This window comes from Typopeltis vanoorti, chromosome 1 (genome assembly GCF_054136105.1).
Source record: "Typopeltis vanoorti isolate ZY-2024b chromosome 1, IOZ_Tvanoo_1.0, whole genome shotgun sequence".
Classification (NCBI taxonomy): Eukaryota; Metazoa; Arthropoda; class Arachnida; order Uropygi; family Thelyphonidae; genus Typopeltis; species Typopeltis vanoorti.
This window is the reverse complement of record NC_143549.1, coordinates 58,963,762-58,988,410: the sequence shown is the minus strand read 5'-3', so window position 1 is coordinate 58,988,410 and position 24,649 is coordinate 58,963,762. Positions and strand designations below refer to the sequence as shown.

General features: G+C 37.2%; 1 protein-coding gene across 1 annotated transcript in view; it reads right to left on the bottom strand.

The window, feature by feature from the left end:
* Positions 1-24,649, bottom strand: part of LOC150110021 (ankyrin repeat and FYVE domain-containing protein 1) — a 532,825-nt gene that overhangs the window by 457,829 nt on the left and 50,347 nt on the right. The window contains 1 exon segment of the mRNA XM_090395273.1: positions 7,601-7,787. Coding sequence (XP_090251399.1) covers positions 7,601-7,787 — 187 coding nt within the window.

The following is a 24,649-nucleotide window of genomic DNA, read 5'->3' as shown; positions in this document are numbered from 1 at the left end:
GTAGGATCACCCAAGGGACATGAAAGATGGGGTTTGTGGGTGAAAACCGCATTGAATAGAGGGTGCCCGAACAGGGCGAATAAAAGACGAAGCACACCGTTTTAGGGGGCCCTTTTGACCTTTTGATCTTGGAGTGCCGGATTCAGGTTTTAGGGGGAGTTTGTCGGAGGATTCGTGAGAGAGCGGCGAGTTGACTATGGGAATGACGGACTGCAGGTTCTTTTCTTGAGAATGCTTGAAGATTTTCAAGCGGAGCTGATCGCGATATGACGGCCTATGTGGAATCGAGCCTTAGCAGAATGTCCCATTGGAGAGAGTTTCCTGCGGAGCGGTAGACAGCACGCAGCTGTCGGAAATGATTAGAAGAAAAAGCGTAGTACATCACCAGGCGCAAAGACAGCCGAAGAATGTGCAGTACGATAATCCAGACCTACATGAGATGGCAGCATGAAATTTGAAAGGATCCGGTAATGTAAGAGTTTTCGTTCTATGTTAAAATTTGTTTAGAAGAAAAGGAAACTTGTGTGTGTTGTAACTAAAGGACACTAGTAGAGAACTTTTAGTGAGAATTTGACTGAATTAATTAAGCCCTTGTGGAGCAAAGAAGAGTTGTTAAATAGGCAGTGATTTGTGAATGGCTGGACTTGCTTAGATAAAATTTAGAATTAAGGTAATCATTGATAGAGTATTAATGAAAGTTATTACTTAAATTAAGGGGATATTAAATCCCACATAGTTTTAAAACCGAATAAGAAACTCAAAGATTGGAATCAGAAAGTTTCTTGCCGAATATAGTAAACTATAAAGTATCGGCGAACACTTAGCATGAGCTAATGCAAGTGACCCTAGTACGTAGTACAATACCGGACGACTCGTTGCAAAGGTGGGGAAAGTTCAGATCGCTATTCTTAGGTATTTTCCATAACGTAAAAACATATTTCCTGGGAAATGTATGCTGTTATTACATTATGGAGGGAGGTCACTACCCAGACCGGTTTCAGCCTTTTTTGAGGCTTCATCAGTGAGTAGCTAGACCTAATACCAAAGTGTATAGCGAAAAGAACTTATATAAAGAAATTTTAGTAGCACCTGCGATACGAGTTTCCAAACAGGTGCAACCATTAAGTTACTTAAGTATAAAGAGCTAACTCTCTGATTCCAATCTTTGAGTTTCTTATTTGATTTTAAAACTATGTGGGATTTAATATCCCCTTAATTTAAGTAATGTTTTCATTGCCGAAATGAAGCTTATTAGCTCTTTATACTTAAGTAAATTAATGAAAGTGTTAAATAAGTATTCTGTGAGTAACTTGTGAAGGGAATTATATAGTAGTAGTACTTTACTTAAAGCTAATCATATCCTTTCATAATCGAAGGATTTAACTTGCTCTGATTCATTGTGCTTTAGCATTATCCTTAACTTAGAGTGAATTTTGATCCATGGAGTATTTAAGCTTACATAACTGTAAATGTTTTGTGTTTTTCAATAAAAATGTTTTGTACCTTATACCTGAGTTATGCCTGATTACGAATTCAAACCACCACTTATGAAATTGAACCTTTTTGGCGGGAAGGAATTTAGATATAATTGTTTAAGTGAGATTCGGTCTACGAATGCTAACTGAATCTGCACAGTGCTAGCATGAGATAAATTATTGTGTGTATCCTTTTGAACTTTGAATTATTTCCCTGAACAAGAGTCTCTTCTGTTATAGGATATTGGCTGGCGCAGCGAAATATAAATTTTGCCAATATCCAAAGAGGAAATAAATCTGAATTAGTATTTTAGGAGCATGACAATAGATTAGAAGGAGAGTTATTATAGGGGTAGAATAAGATATAATATAGAGAGATAGCGACATAACAATAGAGTAGCCGGTAGGACTTTGATTGTACAAAGTTTTGAGTAAGCAAAAGGATAGATTCTAGAGACAGTAAGTTAATGTATAATAGGATTGAACTTACGATTTACGATATAACATTATATGAAAGTAAGGATATAACAATAACACAGCCGACGAAACACAGATATAAACAATTGGCTCCCGAACAGTTCCACCACAAAAATTAATGTAAATATTTCTATGCCTTGTTTCCCCATAAGCATTATGCATGGACTGATAGTTCTCCCCGAGATCTCAGGCCTGGGCCACCAAATTGTGCTGGGATTGGACTTCTTGAAAAAAAAATCAATTTGTTAACCAATCACTGTCACTCTGTGGGAGAACTTTCGAACCTAAACTCGCTCCCGACAATGTAAGCAAAATAAGTGTAACTAGGTCGGTTGGGAAGGAAGATCAAGATGAATGGAGAGAGACTTGTGCACAATGCTCTGAAGTTGCATGGCTCCGATCCCGTTAAGGAGGAGCTCCAAGGATTTTTTCAACTAGTGTATAAGAGATATCCCCAGGTGTTCACTGAGGGAATCACCTCCCTACCCTGCACGAACGTGGTTGAGCATACGGTGCAAGTCACTTCAGAGACACCGATATATGTTAAGCAGTATCAGACACCTTTGAAACACCTAGGCAAATTGGAGAAATTATTAATGGAGTATGAAAGGGCGGGAATCTTCGAGAGGTCAAACTCCCGTTGGAACAGCCCCTTCATTCTGGTTGAAAAGTCAAACGGAGACCTAAGGTTTGTCTTAGACCTAAGGGAAGTCAACAAAGTCACTAAACCAATTGACTTCCCTGTATGTACGACAGAAGAGTTACTGGTTGGGCTAGAGGGAGCAAGTGTTTTCAAAATTGGATCTGAACTCTGGCTACTTCCAAATTCCCCTCAGGAAGCAGGACAAGCAGTATTTTGCTTTTACCACAAAGTGGCAAAAATACCAACTGTGCCGACTTCCCCAGGGAGCAAGGAACTCGGCTATGAGTTTTCAGAGCCTCATGAACACCGTATTAGGTGACGTCCTGGTTAAAGGAGTCTTGTGTTTCTAGGACGACCTGTTGGTTTACTCATCCAGTCTTAGAGAGCATAAAGAAGTCCTACTGAAGGTTCTGGACAAGCTTAATAGGGCATGTCTATCTTTGAAGTGTTCCAAGTGTGAATTCTTCCTAAAGTCAGTGGAATACCTGGGACATGTGGTCAATGAAGAGGGATAAAACCCTCCAAGGGTAATGTAAATGCCATACTGGAAGCACAGCCCCCTTCCACAGTACGACAAGTCAGGAGGTATATGGGCATGGTGAACTTTTACAGAAAATTTATCCCTGAATGCTCCAAGTTAATGGACCCTATTGTAAAACTAACGAAAAAAAAAAAAAGGGGGGGGGGGATTTGTATGGGGGAGGGAGCAGCATGAGGCCTATCATGCGTTGAATCAGGCTCTGACTAGATCACCAGTACTCTCATACCCTAAGCTCAGTCAAACCTTTTTCCTAGCAGCTGATGCTTCCAAGGACACCATTGCGGCAGTACTGGAACAAGCAGAAGGAGATCACTTCAAACCAACTGCTTTCATAAGCAGAAGGCTATCCCCCTCTGAGAGAAACTATTCTGTCATCGAGAAGGAGGCTCTGGCACTCATATACAGCCTCAGAAAGTTCCAAGATATATTGCTGGGCCAACATATCATACTCAGGTCGGACCACAAACCCTTGTCCTTCATTTCATCAATGAAGGATAAGAATCAAAGAATTGTGAGGTGGTCCTTAGAGATGCAAGAATTCAGGGTAGAAATTAATTACATTCCTGAGAAATCCAACGTTGTGGCTGACTATCTGTCTAGATCTCTGGACTCCTGCACTGATGAGGAAAATATCAACCCCGTGCTATTGGTCGAGGGAAAGAAGAAACCACTGCCCCCCCCCATCTTCAAAGTTGGGGTAAGTCTGAAATAATAGAAGCCCAAGTCTGACCCGATGTGGGGGGGGGGGAGTGCACAAAAGATTGAAAAAGGGAGAGAGTCTCTCGCACAACCAAGTGTTCCACATGATCATACATATGGATGAAGACGGACTTTTGTTGTCAAAACAAAATGTCACAGGGAGGTGGAGGGAGAAAATTCTGGTTCCTAAAGTCATGATTCCTTGGGTCTTGTACTCGTTTCATGATGCGGAGCTAGCCGGACATCAGGGTATCCACAGAACCTGGAAGAGGGTGACGGACAGATACCTATGGAAGGGCATGAGAGAAGATATTGAGAACTATGTGTCATCATGCCATGTGTGTCAACAGAAATCTGTCATTTCTGGTAAAGCACCACTGCAACCATTCCCACTCCCCTCACGACCATTTCAAGCTGTGGCTATGGACATTGTGGAACCCCCTCCCCACTACCTCAAAGGGAAACAAGTATGGAACTCCCGAAACCCTCTTGTCAGACCAAGGTACCAACTTTACGGCTGAAGTAATGCTCCAACTCTGCAAATTGTTGGGAATAAAGAAACTGTTTACAACCCCGTATCACCCCCAAGGAAATGGGATGTGCGAGAGGATGAATCGGACTTTGAAGCTCACTCTTTCCAAACTGGCAGAAGGGCGGGTTTTGGAGTGGGATTCTCATCTGGCACACACCCTTTTTGATTGTAGGACCGCTCTCCATGCAGCAACAAGGGAAGTCCCTGCTGTTGTGCTGTACGGATTCGAGCCCCCTTTTCCCAATGATTTCAGAAATTCAAAGGCGAGCACTGGATTCCCATACATTGATGAGTACCTGAACAACCTCATCAAGGAAAACAGGCTGGCATATGAATTGGTGGCCGAGTCAAGTAATGTGTGTTCCCAACGTGCCCGGTCTTATGCAAATAAATTAAGGAAACACAAAGACTTAAAACTAGGAAACTTAGTCCTATTGGAGCAGAACTCAAAAAAAAGGGGGAAATTTTGGAAGGAGCACCACAGGGCCCTTTGAAATTGTAGAAAAACTATCCCCTGTGACATACAAGATAAAGGAGACGACATATCGGGGAAGAACCCTAGTAGTCCACTCGGATCGCCTAAAATTGTACAGATGTAGATCAAGTAGGTTGGTCTGTCTAGGCGATTCCCTCGAAAACATCTGGGAAAAAGGGGAAGTCAACACAAAACAGAGACTGCAATGGGAACATGATGAAAACACATCCCAGGCAACCCCGTACACGAGACAGAGCAACAAGAGAGAAGAAGAGTAAAGCTTGTCAAGGGAATATCCTCCCGAACACTTAAGGTACAAAGAAGCACCGAATATATATCGTGAGAATGAGCAAACTCAGTCATGTCATGAGGAGACAATACAGTCTCATAAGCCTAGATACGTACTAAGACCCAGAAAGAATGGACGGCTCATCCCCAGAGAATTGAGGAAGAGACAATAGGGAGTTATTATAGAAAATTAGAAAACAATCTTACAATAAGAGTTGCTTAAAGAAAATTTTATCTTACGAAAAAAATTTTTTGTAAGGGGAGACTTTTGTTAGATCCTGAATGCAGAGCTTTATAACTAAATTCTTTATTCAGGATTTAACATGACAAACTACTACTTATTAAGGAGATATCTGCACATCAACTAATAATTATAAAGTGTTGTTTTATGTTTTGTAATAATGTATAGTCCATGTGTGCGATATAGTGAGAGTAATTGTTAGGTTATTTGTAATTCCCAAGTAAGCTGTCTAGTACCTTGCGAAATTCTGAGAAAAGTTTATAATGGTAATCCGGAATAATCGCGTATAATCGGTACGAGTCGATCGTAGCAATGGAGGCTATACCTACTCGGAAATATGATGTCAGAGCGCCTTCCTAGAATAATGTAACCGGACAGGTTAGCGATAGTGTAGGATCACCCAAGGGGCATGAACGAGGGGGTTCGTGGGTGAAAACCGCATTGAATAGAGGGCAAATAAAAGACGAAGCACGCCGTTTTAAGGGGCTTTTTGACCTTTTGATCGTCGAGTGCGGGATTCGAGTTTTAGGGGAAGTTTGTCGGAGGATTCGTGAGAGAGTGGTGAGTTGACTAGGGGAATGACGAACGGAGGTTCTTTTCTTGAGAATGCTTGAAGATTTTCAAGCAGAGCTGATCGTGATATGACGGCCCATGTGGAATCGAGCCTTAGCAGAATGTCCCATTAGAGAAAGTTTCCTGTGGAGCGGTAGACAGCATGCAACAGTCGGAAACGATTAGAAGAAAAAGCGTAGTACATCGCCAGGTGCAAAGACAGCCGAAAAATATGCAGTAAGGTAATCCAGACCTACATGAGATGGCGGCATGAAATCTGAAAAGATCCGGTAATGTAAAAGTTTTTGTTCTATGTTAAAATTCGTTTAGAAGAACAAGAAATTTGTGTGCATTGTAACTAAAGAACACTAGTAGAGAACTTTTAGCGAGAATTTGATTGAATTAATTAAGCCCTTGTGGAACAAAGAAGAGTTGTTAAATAGGCAGTAATTTGTGAATGACTAGACTTGCTTAAAATGAAATTTAGAATTAAAATAATCATTGATAGAGTATTAATGAAAGTGTTCAATAAGTATTCTGTGAGTAACTTGTGAAAGGAGTTATATAGTAGTAGTATTTTGCTTAAACCTAATCCTTTCATAATTGAAGGATTTAACTTGCTCTGATTCGTTGCGATTTAGTATAACCCTTAACTTAGAGTGAATTTTGATTCATTGAGTATTTAAGCTTACATAACTGTAAATGTTTTGTGTTTTCCAATAAACATGTTTTATACCTTATACCTGAGTTATGCCTGATTACGAATTCAAACCACCACTTATGAAATTGAACCTTTTGGCGGGAAGGAATTTAGATATAATTGCTTAAGTGAGATTCGGTCTACGACTGCTAACTAAAATCTGCACAGCTCTAGCGCGAGATAAATTATTGTGTGTATCCTTTTAAGTTTTGAATTATTTCCCTGAACAAGAGTCTCTTCTGTTATAGGATATTGGCTGGCGCAGCGAAATATAAATTTTGCCAGTATCCGAAGAGGAAATAAATCTGAATTAGTATTTTAGGAGCATGACAATAGATTAGAAGGAGAGTTATTTTAGGGGTAGAATAAGATAAAATATAGAGAAAGTACAGGTATAACAATAACACAGCTGACGAATTACAGATCTAACAATAGTAAGTATTTTAGTAAAACAAAAAACTTCAAAATATGTATATACTGACCTATAAATCTCCTTATCAAAAAGATTCTACAGTAATAAGAAGTCTGGACACAAATAATGATTCATGCAACTAAAAATGTATTTAACAATTTTTTAAAAAATCTTCACATCTGTACTTTATTATAGTACGTATGTTAAAAATTTAAAAATATAACTTCTTCCAAACTGCCATTGCCTGAGAGAGAGAGAGTAGGGAAGGAGAGGTGAAAATGAGGTGTTACTAAAATTTTAAAAGAGGGATGTGGGTACTGAAAGTTTAGGAAACACTGTCCTGAATATTCTTTATATAATTCAATGTATACTCTTTTGCAATAAAATTAGATAAAAATAATCACTTCAACAAATAAGAATTATTTTGGATAGTATAGAGAATATTTTAGTGTATGTTTTGAATTCTTTTTATTCATATTTTACTTTCTACAGCAGCCAGTTAAAATAGATAATAATAGTAAGTATTTTAGTAAAACAAAAAACTTAAAATATGTTATATACTGACCTATAAAGCTCCTTATCAAAAAGATTAGCTACAGTAATGAGAAGTCTGGACACAAATGAATCCTCATTTACGTCGCCAACTCCAGCAAGTGCAATGCTATACTTTTTTTCCAAATTAGATAATCTGGTTTGTAGTTTAACATATTCTTCTCTTAAAAGTGTCAAGTGACGCTGAAGTTTGACCACCTCTGAAATGACAGAGACAAGCAATTTAATTATATATTAATATGTACGAGAGAGAGTGTGTGTGTGTCTAACAACAATGTTAAACTTTATAAGTGTTCAGAGTGCTAATAGCTTTGTCATATGCTGGAACAGAGTCCGAGCATTTCACATGGAGTTACATCACGAATCCTATCTAAAGAGCTGGAAATTGAAATAATGCCTACAGTGCTAGATCTACATAAGTAAATTGATAAGCTTATCTTTTTGTATTCACTTTAACAGAAATTTTGAAACAGAGCTAAACATTTGGAAAATGAGTAAATGATATTCTAACAATAATTTATACTCTAATGGAGATATCAATACTTTCTTCACCTTTACAAGAAAAAATGTTCAGTTAATAGATTAATATGATGAAAAATAAATGACTGAACATATAAAACCAAATAAAGGAAACTATGAAAGAGAAAAGGAAGATATTACAGAAATAAAGAAACAATATACCATCTAAAAACAAATCAAACTCCCAATTACGAAAAAGAAAAACTTACATTATAAGAAAATGCATTCGTTGTTTGATGACAACAGTGAAAAATATAGCGATCTTAGTTTTCAATTTACTGAATCCTGAAACTCGTCCAAATGATATTTGTGAAGTTCTATGTATTGAAATTGAACAATTAATACAACCTCTGTTCAAAAAGAAACCAAACTTTTCGAAAATAGAAGAAACTAGTGGAGCCATCTGTTGTATCATTTTGTTGTCAAAAGCAGCAACCTTCATTAGTGTTGTGTCAACTGTTTATAACATTTGTTTCATTAGAAGCTGAGTTATAGTGCCAAGAGTGACAGTGTTTTTGACGAACGGTCGGAAAATGAGTTTCAAACAGAGAGCTGTGATCGACTTGTGTTAAACTTGGTAAAAGTTTTACCACAATGCATCAAATACTTCAAAAAGCATACGGTGATGAATTCTTATCCCATACTCAAGTTTATGAGCGATTTAAGTGATTTCAAAGTGGTCATGAGACGTTTGAGGACGACAAAAAGCCAGACCATCCAAAAACTGGACTCAGCAAAGTTAACATCCAGAAAGTGCTTGATTTCATCAAAGAAAAACCAAAAATCTTCCATCAGATTGATTGAAGATGAAATGGAGATTCCAAAATCAACTGTGCACAACATTTTGACCAAGAGTTTGACCTTCGTAAATTCAATTCGCAATTTGTTCCCCACAAGTTAACTACCAAAAAATGTATCGAATTGAACACTGCAAGGACCTCATTAAAACTGCTCGTAAGGACTCAAACTGTGATGAAACGTGATGTTTTGAGTATGAGCCTGAAACAAAACACCAGAGTGCCGAGTGGCGGCCACCAGAAGAGGGACATCCGAAAAAAAGTCGCTTGGAGAAGTCAAAAGTAAAGACAATGCTGATTTGTTTCTATGATTCCAAGGGCATTATCCACAAAGAATTCATTCTGCCTGGCCAAATGGTCAATGGCGAGTTTTATCTCAAAGTTTTGAAGCAATTGATAGCGAGAATTCATCGAGTACGGCATGAATATCGTGATTCAGGCAGCTGTTACTTTTGCACAATCTCATCATTCGAACATTGTGAGACAGTTTTTGAGCAAAAAAAGTCTGTGTGTTGGATCACTCACCGTATTCACCTGATTTAGCACCCTGTGACTTCTTTCTCTTTCCCTGACTTCATTTATTATTATTATTATTACGGGTATCTCCATGGAGTCAGTAGACTCATCGCGGGAGACCCAAACTAGCAAAACAATATCTGTCATATCTCTTCTTGAATTCATTTACAGACGAAGAGCTCACAACTAAGTCAGGCAATGAATTCCACTCATTCACCACCCTCCAGGCAAAAAACCTTGCTCTGACACCTTTGCTAACCACACTCTTCTTTAATTTCCAGAGATGACCTCTTGTTCTTCCATCACTATCACACAGCTGAAACATTTCCCCTGCATCAATCCTATAAAAACCTTTTAGTAATTTGAATGTTTCTATCATATCCCCTCTTCTTCGCCTATCAACCAATCTCTGCAATCCACAAGCTCTCAATCTATCAATGTAGGGAGCATTTTTTATATCACTCACCAACTTGGTCACTCTTCTCTGAACCCTCTCCACAGCCTCCTCATCTCCAAGGAATCCAGGTGACCAGACCTGAGCACAGTAATCCAAATGTGGAAGTATCAATGCTTTATAAAGGGGAATAATAACCTCTTTATCTCTGGATGTCAGTGTGTTCCTCAACAACCAAGTAATCCTATCTTGCAATCTTGGACACCTTAGCAATGTGTCCTCTGAACTTCATCTCCCTATCTACCAATACCCCTAAGTCCCTAGCCTCATCAATCTCTTGGAGTACCTTTCCATCGATGTAGTACACAGCTGGTAATCTTTTAATCCCAAAATGCATGACTTTACACTTTTCCACATTGAACTGACATCCATTTTCTTTTGCCCATTTTACCAGCTTATTTAAATCCTCCTGCAAACTTTCAACATCAGCTTGATTTTTTATTGCACTACACAACTTTGCATCATCAGCAAACAACTGAATATCTCCCTTTAAGCCGTTTCCTATATCATTTATATACAAATTAAACAACATTGGCCCAAGCACAGAGCCCTGAGGCACACCACAGGTCACCTGCCTCATTCTGGACTCGGCTCCTCCATACACCACCTTATGGTATCTCTCCCTGAGCCATTCTCCTATCCATATCACCAATTTAATATCCATTCCCATCTGCTCCAATTTGCCTAACAGTGTTCTATGGGGTATCCTGTCAAAAGCCTTAGCAAAATCCAGAAGTACCACTGTGTAGCCAGTTCCTTTGTCCAACTCTGATGTTATTCTATTATGAATAGTTTGCCAATGAAAGGAAAGCGATATGACACCATTGAAAACGTTCAAGCTGCAGTAACCACGACCCTCAACAGTATCCCAAAAACCATTTAAAAAACTCATTTAACGAATTAATTGACCCTGCCAAATGAAGCTGAGGGAGAGCATATTGATTGAAATAAATGATTTCAATAATTATAATTGGCCTGTGTTTTATTTTCTATCAAAAGTTCGGTTTCTTTTTGGACAGAGGGTGTAAAAATTAAGCCAGCTAATTTAAATTGGCATTCCAATAAACAATTTTCATGACTTTGTTCACAATAGACATTAATATATTAATGTAAAATAAGGCCCTTATTAATATAAAATATTTGTATTTTATTATGATAAAATTGTTTTATTTACTATTATTAAATAATAAAATATTTTATTAATATAAAATATTAATATAAAAAATGTGCTAGCCCTTATTAATACAAAATAAGGGCTAGCAAAGCTTTGAAGATAACATGCTACAAGAGGATTCAGTGCCATTAATAGTGTTGATGTTAAGAAAAATGCTCTGCTTGTCAATACAAGTCACTAATGACTATCTATTTAATGGGCAAGTCACTGGAAGAGTGATGCAGTTCTCTGTCATATCATACTCAAGCTAGAGCAATAGCTAGTGACTAGCATCAATCGATAGATCACACTAACAATTTCTAAAAGTCAAATGATTTGTGCTGCAGGATATGGTAAACAGAAAAGGGAGTATATTTTAAAACTTTTGATTTATATAGCCATTCTGGTTGTTAAATATTTTCAACACACCCCGCCCCCTGCAAATGGTGATATGGCAAGGATAAGAGGATGGTTGATGAAGAGACACCACAGCAATGTATGGAGAACATGAATCAAGAAGAATGTGACTAGTGTAACTACAGAGCTCTGTGCTTGGACCAGTGCTATTAAATTTGCACATCAATGATATAAGTAATGATTTAAGTGAATATATCCAGTTGTTTGCCAATGACACACATCTGGAAAGGGCAATAGACAATGAAGATAATATTGATACTGCAAGATGACAAATAGAATGGCAGCATGGTCATCCTGGAAGGTGTATGTGGAAGGTATGAGGTTTTCTGCATGTAGATTGGTGCATAATTGGAATGCATTTCCTGAAAGTATTGTATGGGAGAGAATGCATTTAAGTCATGGTGTGATGAGTTATAAGTAAGAGTGGGACCTCCCATAATGAGCCTCTTGATTCCACAGAGGTCTGATAATACTAATAGGTAATAACTTGAGTGTAACTTCTGTCCTTTATTTCCAATCCAATTGCATCCTAATGATACTCTAATAACATTATCTGAAAATAAGGCACATTCTCTTAGAATGTTTTTTTAACAACTCTTCTATAGACAACCAGGACAAATCTCCCACTATACCATGAACTGTTTATAGCATGTCTCATATGATCTTTTGTCAGGTCATCAGAAAAATCCTCAATCCTCTGGTTCAGATGGTATTCCTCCAGTTGTGTTAAAACAGAATTAATAACCACCATTCCTGCACCATCTATAAGATATCACTCATCTGGTTGTTAAAAGATGAGTGATGAGCAGTGGTGGATTAAGGATAGTTGGGGTCCCTAGGCAAATTATATTTGGGGCCCCCAAAAAATAATATAAAAAAAAAATGTTTATTACTTACGTTTGCTTTTTAACCTGATTGTTTATCAGTTTTTTTACAATTTGACAAAGTTTTTTTTTACTTGCAGCAAGTTGCACTACACTCGAATAATGAAAACACGAAAAGTCACACTAAAAAGTTATTTTTGAAACAAACACCTCACTCTTATACGATTCAATAACAAATGAAGTTAAGGAGTAACCAGGCGAAACTTCCTATCTCGGCAATGCAATCAGTTTTCGTGACCTCGAAGCTGTCAACAGTGCCGTGTGCCGACATTGGTAATGTGGTTTAATTTAAAGTGTAGATAGCGTGTGCTGTTCAAAATACAAAATACGAAGCTTGTCAACTAGTGTCGACATTGGTATCGTGGCATTATTTAAAGTGTAGATAGTGCGAGCTGTTCAAAATACAAAGCTTGTCAACTAGCGTCGACATTGGTATCGTGGCATTATTTAAAACGTAGATAGTGCGAGCTGTTCAAAATACGTATTAAAATAATTGTTTTGAAAAAATTTTTGCTTAAAATAATCAAGATTTTTATGATGTTTATTGAATTTATAGATTAATGTTAATCTATTTTAGGAAACAGTCTTGGCTTGGGGGGGGGGGGCAAAACCTGAGGCCCTTAGGCACGTGCCTCATTGCCTTAATGGGTAATCTGCCACTGGTGAAGGGCCCAAGAGGATATTGTAATTCATATATGTACTAACCAGAAGCATCAAGAATAAGAAGTTTATGGCAGTAGTTAATTTGATGGCCAAAAATTATAGGAATTAACAAGACTTGGTAGATGAGAAGAATATAGTTATGGTGATAGAACATAAGGAATATTGAATTTTCAGGAAATAGGATAGGGTGGAGAGGTATTACTGATTAACAAAAGTACAACAAAGAAAAGTCAGGTTCAGCAAAGTAAATAACAGAGTTGCTGTTATAAGTCTAGGAATGCAAAGATGAAGATAGCATACATCAGCAAACTATCTCAATGAGTACAAGGAAGCAATACAGAGGAAAGAAAATGTTCAAGGAATGCTTGAAAGAAGCAGTAACAGATTACTAACAAGGTTTAATAAGATCAAAGGCTTCTGTAGCCCTGTAAAAATGGCATGTGAATCCACAGTGCTAACCTAAAGAAACACCATTCTAACTTTGATTCTATGCTGACTAGAGGAACTTTTTCTAAACTTTTTTTTTTTTTTTTTTTTTAATCCCCAACCAGTTCCTGAGTTAGTTGACCTCTGGCATGGGCAAGCTGGTTTTTTCCTCCAAGAAACCTGAGTTTTTCATCCCATAAACTCAAGAAAATTGAACAGAGAATTTGGGGATCACAAGATGGTGGCAGTTATCTGCCATACTTACTCCCTTCCTCAAGTGCCAATTAATATCCTTAACGGTCATGGGCCAGCTATTATATTATTATTATCATTATTAAGAGATATCTCCAGGGAATCAGGGATTCATGGGAGGTGGCCACATACTGTATGCACCAGCTATCATACTTATTCTTGAATTCATTCACACAGATTGCACACACAACAGCCAAAAGGCTGCAGGTTCAAATCCTGCTATGGACATGGATGTTTGTGAAAATAGTAGTTGTGGTGGTAGTAGTAGTGGGCAGCAGATGGCGATGGTGTAGTTGTGGTTCGTTGTAGAGTATGTGCCCTCCCTGGAGGTGTCAGGAATAATAATAATAATATTGAACTCTTCAGAAGTATGTAAATTTATCATATCATTCACCTGTCTACTAGCATCTACAGTTCACACATTTTCAAATCTACCCTTTAATCTATATTCCAAATCCAATATCTTTAATGCCCTTCTTTGCACCCTCTCTGATATATTTGCATCACCTCAAAAAAAAAAAAAATCAGAGCCCAACAGTCGAGGTGAGATTCATATCAAAGATCTGTCATCAAATTCCTGGCATACTCTTGGGGGGGGGGTACAGATCTTATGATAATACTATGTGAAAAGTTAAATCATTACTAACTTCCTATCAATAATTTTCCTCCAGATTAGCCCATTATCTATCAATATTCCAGTATTATCTTATATTTCTGTCTTCTAACACTTTTTGCTGTATCAATTCCACCTACATCTTGGTCACCTACACCTTATCCTTACAAGTTAAAAGTCATTTCAGCATTGCTGTTATTCTCTGGGTTGTATTTGCAATCTTTACTTATGCCTTTTATCAGTTTCTTCTGGAATGACTTCACCAATGTAATATGTGAAGTGCACAACTTTACATTTACTAAAATTGAATTGGCATCTGTTTTCACTTGCCCATAATTCCAGCATATTCAAATAATTCTGTAAGTCAGTGACATCCCTAATTACACTGCCTACCTTTATACATCATCAGCAAACAACTCAATATCACCTATCAGGTCTTTACCAATATCATTAATGTATAAGTTGAACAGAGGACCAAGAAATGATCACCAAAGTATATATCACTGGTATCTAAGTATATATGTCTTCGGATGAGTCTTCGGACTCCTTGGAGGTATCTGGAATAATAATAATAATAATAATAATATTCTTGGACACACACAACATCCATACACCACTTTTTTTATACCTGTCAATCAGCCATCGTATTATCCATACTAAGAGTTTATAATCCAATTCTATGTCTTCCAACTCATGCAACAACTTCCCATGCTGTATCCTGTTAAAAGCTTTAGTAAAATTCAGTAATATCTTGGTATATCCATTTCTCCTCATGAATACAAAGGGAAATGTGATCAGGAAGTGCATAACTAGCACAAAGCAGGGTTACCAGCATAGTATGGAAGGCTAAATCAGATTGAGAGTATATTGGCTAAATACACCCAAGGAAAGCATGTCAACTGTGTTGATGACATTCACCATTAGGCCCATAGCCACCAAACTTTAAATTTCCTCAACCACCTAAACAAAAAAACACCAACACATTCAATTCACCTCTGAAATCAGAAACAATAACACTTCCTTCTCTAACTACAGGTTTCATGTCTTCATTAGGATGTCTATCCATCACTGTGTATCATAAACCAACACACCATACAAGCCGATACATACACACTCATTACCACTACCTTACATAGTAACTAAGTGTTATTAACATTCTAAAAAACAGAGCTTTAATAATTTATTTTGATGAACAGGCTCTGAAAAATTAATTTAAAATAATAATGAAAAAAAAAACATAAAAGTGCTGCTGATGATAGCAGGAGAAATTAAGTCCACATAAGATAGATGTGGAAGGAGGAAATAGTGGCAATGGTTATGAGGCGTAACGTGGAGGTTGAGAGGAAGACATATTTAGTTGGATGTTGCTATAGGCCTGGGAATGTGGTGATGAAGAAATGTATAAACAACTTGGATTAGTGAACAAAGGAAGGGTAATTATTATGGGAGATTTTAATTATGGTGGTATAGATTGGAATGAAGAGACAGAATTTGGGAATAAGGAAAATGAATTTTGAGTTCTTGAGAGATAACTATCTCAGGCAGCACATAAAGAAAGGTATGCAAGGATCAAGAGTTCTAGATCTCATCATTTCATCAGAGGATATAATTGTCAGAGAGGGAGGAGGGGGTTTCACATTTTCCTCCAGTTGGCGAAAGTGATCATGAAGTAATCACCTGTGCTGTGGCTAGTCTTATGTAGACTTTTGCGGAGAAAGGATATATGTGAAATAATAAGGATGGTGATTATGACAAGCTTAGGAGAAAAATAACAAGCTATAACAAACTTTAACTTTTTTCGAGCTATAACAAGGAATAAGGAGTTGAGTGGTAAGGAAATAAATGCTGCATGGGAACTTACAAAGAAATACATAACAGCATCAATGTACAAATGGCCATAAGGCTGAATAAGGTAGATGTAAAATGGATGAATGTGGAGCTTAAGCATGAAATCTGGAAAAAGAAAGTACTTTGGAGGAAGTACAAGATAAATAATGGTAATCAGTCACATGAAGAATATAAAGAACAAGTCAGGAGAGTGACTCAGTTAGTAAGGAAAACAAAAGTAGAGTATGAGCAGAAATTGGCAAATCAGGCTAAGAAAAACCCTAGAGAGTTTTTTTTTTTAGATATATGGCAAGTAGAAGGAAGAATGATCATGGAAAGATGAAGTTAAGGGATGAAAATGGTAGAATGGTAACTGCTACAGATGACATTGAAGTATTCAGTGATCAATTTATAAGGGTGTTTCATCCTGATCAGGGTGGAATCATGAGAAACTTAATTGTAGAGGACATAGGAGAGAATAGCTTAATTGTGAGTGAGCAGGAAGTATTTGAGAAAATAAATAACCTTGATGTTAATAAGGCGATAGGATTTAATGACATATCACCACGTATCTTAAGGAATGTTCCAGGAAACTGGAAGCAGCATTGGCATACCTGTTTAATAAGAGTTTTGCAACAGCACAGGTTCCAAGGGAGTGGAAGGAGGGTAAAATTGTAAAATTATAGGCCAGTCTGTATATCTGGAGTTGTGTTAAAGGTGCTAGAGAGAGTGGTGAGAAGTAGGATACAGAAATTGGTTGATAACAGCAGTATTCTCTGTGGTTATCAGCATGGGTTTGTTAAGAGGAGATCATGTTTCACTAACTTACTTATGTACTATAACAAAGTGACAAATACATGGACAATGGAGATGCATATACAGTGGTGTACTTGGATTTTGCAAAGGCTTTTGATAGACTGCCACATGACAAGTTCTTAAATAAATTGGAGGAGATGGAATTGGATAACAGACTTCTGTGTCGGATCAGAAAGTTGTATATGGGGATGCCGTATCTCGAAAGAGAAAGGTCAGTGCAACAGGGGTCAGTTTTGGGGCCACTGTTGTTCAATTTGCATGTTAATGTATTGGATTAGGTTTAATTAGTGATATCCAGCTGTTTATGGATGATGCAAAACTGGGGAGAGCAATGCACAGTCAGGCTGATGTTAATACCGTACAAGAGGACTTGAATAGATTGCATGAATGGGTAGGTAAGTGGAACTGTTGGTTCAATGTTGCCAAGTGTAATGTTTTGAGATTTGGTAAGTAACGACAGGATGCAAAATATACACTTGGTGAGGAAACTTTAACAGAAGTAGAGGAGATGAGAGAGATCTAGGAGTGATGATGGACAAGGACCTGAGATTCAGGGGCCACACTGGACAAATTATGAAGACACCACATTGAATAATGGCAATGATGCGGAGAACCCTAACATGCAGAAATAGAGAGGTTATGATTCCAATGTATAAGGCCTTGATCACACATCATATGAATTATTGTGCACAGATTTGGTTACCGGGTTTTCATGGTGATGAGGATATGTTGGAAAGGGTGAATGTGGGGAGTATGAGGACAGAATGAGAGAATGTAAGTTGCAGAGCCTCGTGAATAGGAGGAAGAGGAGGGGGGGATATAATTGTGGATGTAGACACATTGAATCAGTTTAAGAAGCGGTTGGATGAGCATTGTATGCAATAGTGAGTACCTCCCACGATGAGTCTCTGACTCCATGGAGGTCAAATGTTAATAATAATAAAGAATAATGGCTACAACAAGAAAATACATAGAATTCTTCACAAAAACACAAGCAAACAGGGATTACAGCAAGGACACAGCCATACCTTATATGCAAGGATTATCTGAACTAATAGCCAATAAACAAAATTACATCATTATCATCATCAAATTCCTGAAATGTACCTTCAAGAGGGGGGAAGGGGGGGTGTACAGGATATTATGATAGTACTATATGAAAAACTTACATTATTAACTTCCTATTTTTCTCAAATTCAATCTGTTACCTGTCAAGACTCCAACGTTATCAGATCTTGCATTTCTGTCTTCTTAGGTATGTTTTACTGTATCAGTACACCTACATCTTGGTGTTGTTCCTCTGAGTCTTTTTTCTTGCTAAGCTGGCAGAGAACACTTGTTTCTGCTGATCTTTCCTCTCCCATTCTGTTTAAGTGACCATACCACATGAGATTAGCTCTGCTAACATATTCCTGGAATGTGAACAATGTTAAGTTCTTTCCCAATATCCTCGTTTTTAATATATGCCATTGAAGATATTTGTTCACACCTCTAATCTTTCTCAGGACTTTCATATCTGTGGTCTCTAGTTTTTGGTCAAGTATAAATTAAAGATACCAAGAAATTATATACTTGGGTTAATCCTTTATCCAAATGTAAGCAAACAAAGTTTGTGCCTGAAGTATTTTCAGAACTGGGCAACTCGTGGTAAAGGTGGTATGACTTCACATCACTTGCCTTAGTATCCCATAATGCAAAGCACATCTCCTTGCGGACATGTATAATGCTGTACATTATGGGACGAGTCACTACCCAGACCGGTTTCAACCTTTATTGAGGTCTCATCAGTGGGAACCAGATCTTACCTTAAGTAAAATCTGGTTCCCACTGCATTACTTCAATCGAAGTCATATCTTCATATAAGAGTTGCCAAAAGGTGTCAACTTATATTAAATCACTCTGGATTAGAAAGTTATTGGAAGTTTTTTTCACTTGGCTATACCATAAATTAAAGATCCAAAGAAATTATATACTTGGCTTAAGACTAAGGCAAGTGATATGAAGTCATACCACCTTTACCAAGCTGCCCAGTCCTGAAATACTTCAGGCACAATCTTTGTTTAATGCCTGAAGTATTTATTGGGATTTAGCCGACCAAACTGTATTCTTATTGGCTTAAACCAATATACAAAATGATGGTAAAACATGACAAAATTTCATGCCGGCTGGGGCATCACCCGATTAAACAAGGCCCCCATTGTTTTTGCCAGGGAACCAGGGCGAACAGCGAAAAGTCAGCTACTGGAACAAATCTGAAAACACATTCCAACTCAACATCACCAGAGTTAATGATTGGTACTATCAATATAAGAAGCCTGAATGGCAAAGAAATGGAGCTAGCTGAGGAATTAGATAAGTACCAGATCAACATAATAGGGATGACTGAAACAAAAAAGACAAAAAATAGTGAAATCTTTCTGAGCAATAAATACAAAATGTTATATTCAGGCAATGACAATCAAGAAAAAGAAGGAGTAGCCATAGTATTCAACACAAAATACGAGGCTCATCTTCTTGAATGGCAGGCAGTCTCGAGTAGAGTGATGTGGGCAAATATGAGAATGGGGAACTAGACAATAAGACTTATTTGTGCCTATGGTCCCACAAAAGGTTCTAAGTTAGAAGTGAAAAAAATTTTTGAGGCTTTAGAAAAAGCAACTGACAATGAAAAAGGAAAAGTTGGTCCTTATTGGGGATCTAAATAGCAGACTACGAAATGATAGTGAGACATACAAAAATGTTTTGGAAAAATTTGGAGAAAAGAGCAAAGCTAATAATAATGGCAAATACCTGTTGGATTTCTGCTTAGGAGATGAACTGGTTATTACTAACACCATGTTCCAACATAAAAACGTGCACAAATTCACATGGAGAGAAGAGGCAAGGAATATGAAAAGTCTCAGTGACTATGTTATTGTTGATAGAGTTGTTTTCTCCCTGGTGCAGGACACCAAAGTGTACAGAGGATTTGAAATTGGAAGTGATCAGTATTTAGTCTTGAGCAGGATACCATTGAAAATCATATTGAAAAGAATAACATGTAAGAAAGTTTTAAAGTGAATAAAAGTTGAGCAGCTCTCAGATGTGAACTGTAGACTAAAATACACAAACATTATTGTAGAAAAAATGAAAAAGTTTGAGAAAGAACAGAAACCAAACCTTGGAGATTCAGTGGCAAGCCTTGAAGAAAACCCTGATTGATTCAGCTAGAGAGGCATGTGGTGAAGTCTGCAAGGAGAGAAAAATTAGAACTCCATGGTGGACACAGGAAGTTAAAGAGGCAGTGGAGGAAAAGAAGAAAACATATCAAAAATTCCTGGCAAATAAGTCAGCTTGTGCTCTTAGAGAATACAGGGACAAATGTAAGATATTAAACACTGTATAAAACTGCTAAACAAAAGCCATGGGAGGACTTTGGCAAGAACATAGAAAATAAATATTAAGAATGTAGCAAAATATTCTGGAGGTTGCTGAAAAAGCTTAGAAATGGAAATATTAAGAATGTAGCAAATATTCTGGAGGTTGCTGAAAAAGCTTAGAAATGGAGGAAAGAGTGCTTTAAAAGGAGTTAGAGAAGATAAAGGTGACATGAAAACATGAGAAAAAGATATCCTTAAAGTATGGAGTAATTACTTTGAAAAATTGCTAAACGAAACAAGCAGTGATAGCACAGTGGTAAAAAACACTCAACAGGCATACAGTCAGGAATACATATCCATACTTGAAGTAGAAAAAGCCATCAAAGGCTTGAAATGTGGAAAGGCAGCAGGAGTAAATGATAGACCAGAAATGCTGAAGTATGGTAGTATAAAAAAGTCTTACCTGCATAGTTCAAAATGTTTTGATACAGGGACAAATTCCCGATGATTGGAGTAGAGCGCTCATAGTACCCATATATAAAAAGGGAAATAAAACTGATTGTGAGAATTACAGAGGTATTTCCCTACTGAGTGTTCCTGGTAAGATTTATGCCAGTATACTTGAGAAACGGTTGAGAAGAATTGTGGAAGAAAAGCTTGGTAGAGAACAAGCTGGATTCAGGCCAAATAGAAGCTGTCAGGATCAGATGTTCACTTTACGACAAATAGTGGGGAAATCATGGAAATATAACAAAGATCTGTATTTAGGTTTTGTTGATCTGGAAAAGGCATATGACAAGGTGCCAAGAGAGAGAAGCTATTCAATATGCTACAGTTATATGGTGTCAATGGGGCATTATATCAAGCAATACATTATATTATATCAATACATTATATCAAGCAATACTTAGTCTTAATTTGAGTTGCAAGTCAGCTACTAGAATTGAAGGAAGTACAGGAAGATGGTTTAATGTTAAATCTGGTGTGAGACAAGGATGTACATTAACCCCCCCCCTGTTATTTATTATATGTATGGATCACATTATGAAGGAAAGTGGTATTAAAAATGATATCAAAATTGGAGATGTTAATGTTAGCTCTTTGGTTTATTTGGACGATGTTATACTTCTAAATAAATCTGCTACAAGTCTGCAAGATTCCCTGACTAAACTGAATAACTGTTGTAATAGATATGGTATGAAGGTCAGGAATAAAAAGACAAAGACAATGAAAATAGGCAGAAACATTGAAAATACCAACTACATTGTGAATGGAAAACTTATAGAACAAGTAAAACATTTCAGCTACTTAGGCACAATTTTTAGTGAAGATGGTAAATTAAATATGGAAATAGACAACAGAACCAATAAAGTGGGTATAGTAGGAAGTCAATTGAATAAATTCATATGGGATAATAGAGAAATTAGTCAGAACAGTAAATTAACTGTATACAAGACAGTGTTCAAACCAGTTAACTTATAGATCTGAGAGCTGGGGTCTGAAGTAAAAAAACACTTGACCAAAGACTAGAGACTGCAGATATGAGAGTCCTGAACTAGATTAGTAGCATGAACAGATGACATCAATGGCAATATCATATTAAAAATGAGGATATTAGGAAAGAACTTGACATTGTCAGCATCCAGGAATGCGTGAGCAGAGCTAATCTCAGGTGGTATGGTCACTTAAACAGAATGGGCGAGGAAAGATTAGCAAAACAAGTGTTCTCTGCCAGGTTGGCAGGAAAACGACCCAGAGGAAGACCAAGATATAGGTGGATTGATATGGTACAAAGTGTCTTAGACAATAGAAATATAAGATCTGATCATGTTGGAGTCTTGACAAGTAACAGACTGATTTGGAGGAAAATTGTAGATAAGAAGTTAGTAATGATGCAAATTTTTCATGTAGCACTATCATATTCTGTACACCCCTTGAGGGTACATGGCAGGAATTAGATGATGTAAACAAAAAATATGATTTATTTTTAATAGAACAAAATTTGGAATAGGTTGCTCTTCACTTCTGTCCATGAAAATCCACATTTCAAGTAATTCATGTCATACTTACGAAGATTTTTCATCTTCTTAGTTGGTTCTCTAGAGATGCCAGACAACACACCCTTATGAATTTCATTTGATCCAGATACAATATCAATGTTTTCTTATTGCTTACAGCTACTTGTATTTGATATATTGCTCTCTTTTGTGTTTTATAAATCCAGTCTTTAACCAATGATCCACACTTAAGAATTTGAAAGCAAAAAAAAAAAAAAATTTACCATATTTACTCGAATGTAAGTCGCACTTTATTTTCCAAAATTAAAGCTAAAACATCATGGTGCGAGATATATGCGGGGATTTCCTGTAACTAAAGTTTTCAGAAAAAAATTGAAAATGGCGTGACTTGCCAAGAAGCTCCTATTCTCTATCACTACTTCTGGCATTGAGAACAGCTTCCTTGTGGGCATTGTCAAAGTCATCTACCCAAATAGCTTCATCCCCATTATTTCAAGCAAAAATTACCAGTAAATTACAAGACTTGAGATACCTAATGAACAATATTTCAAAAATGACTAATGAGAAGTAAAAGCAGACAGAGCACAAAACAGACAGCAATGGTAGACCAGCAGAGATAGAACAGCTATGACGAAGTGCATATAATTGGTGCGGTATTAACAAAAGACGAGCGAACCAAAGACAAAGGCAAGCCAACAGGTGAGTTGAAATGCTAATTCTCTTCAACCGAATTCCGTAATATCTGAAACACATTCACTATATATTTCTTAGCTTTAACACATTCACGCCGGAGTGTTGTCAAGCAAAACCATATGGTTTTGCTTTAGTCAATACAGCATTTCTGTTGGAGGGGGAGATGTGATTCATTAGTTAGTGCCGTTTATATTCCCAGTTGTCTCTAATTGCACTATTTGTTGAGAAATATATTACACGGACTGCAAATGTCTCTGTACCTTATTCAGTGATACAATAAAACTACTGTATTTGTTTTTCAGTGTCTTCAGTATAGTGATGCTGTTAGGGATTGGGTGTTGTTTACTGCAGGGAGCAAGTTACTATCGCCACGACGTTGGATTGCGAGTTACTATCCTGGTGATAGTAACTCGCAATTTGAGTAGGAGAATTCATACATAATATATAACTCATGGAAGAATATATGTTTAAAATAATTCTTTTCTTCTTAATAATGATTCCATGCGTTAATGATGCATACCGTAAAATTGCCACATACCCCCCTGAAGACCCTTCGCATACCCCCAGGGGGTACACGTACCACACTTTGAGAAACACTGCAGTAGGGATTATAATAAATTTAGTTTAATCCTTTATCCAAGTGTGAGCAAACAAAGTTTGCACCTGAAAGTATCTTCAGGACTGGGGTAAAGTGGTACAACACCTTACCCCTGTAATAAGGGAGATACTGAGATAGGAGTGTTGGTAGCTTGCTCCACCTTTGCAAGGAGTGCCCTGGTGTTGTACCACCTTACCCCAGTCCTGAAGATACTTTCAGGTGCAAATTTTGTTTGCTCACACTTGGATAAAGGATTAAACTAAATTTATTATACTCTAACCAAGTGAAAAATAAACTTTCAACATCTTTCTCTAAATCCAGAGTAATTTATTAAAAAAGGGTGGCACACCATTTGGCAACTCCTATAGGTAGAGATGACCTGCTAATGCTTCTGCCTGGTATCTCCACTTGGGCCTGGCTCCCACTGAAGAGACCTCAATAAAGGTCGAAACTAGTCTGGGTTGTGGCCTTTCCTTTAATGCATAACATTAGACATATCTGCAAGGAGATGTGTTTTGCATTATGGGAGATACTGAGATAGGAGTGTTGATAGCTTGCTCCACCTTTGCAAGGAGTGCTCTGGTGTTGTACCACCTTACCCCAGTCCTGAAGATACTTTCAGGCACAAACTTTGTTTGCTCACACTTGGATAAAGGATTAAACTAAATTTATTATACTCTAACCAAGTGAAAAATAAACTTTCAACTGCAGTAGGGAAATATCTCTGTAATTCTCATATTCAGTTTTATTTCTCTTTTTCTATACGAGTATATGAGAGCTCTATATCAATCACCTGGAATTTGTCCTTCTTTCCAGGCAATCTCATATACGTAGTTTAACTGCATACTTGAGCAATTCTGGTTGAATATCATCCATTCCTGCTGCCTTTCCACATTTCATGGCTTTTTCTACTTCAAATATGGATATGTATTCCTGGTTGTATACCTTGTGAGTGTTTTTTGGTACTATAGTGTCACTGATTGTTTAATTTAGCAATTATTCTAAGTAATTACTCCATACATCAAGAATCTCCTTTTCTCTGGTTTTCATGTCACCT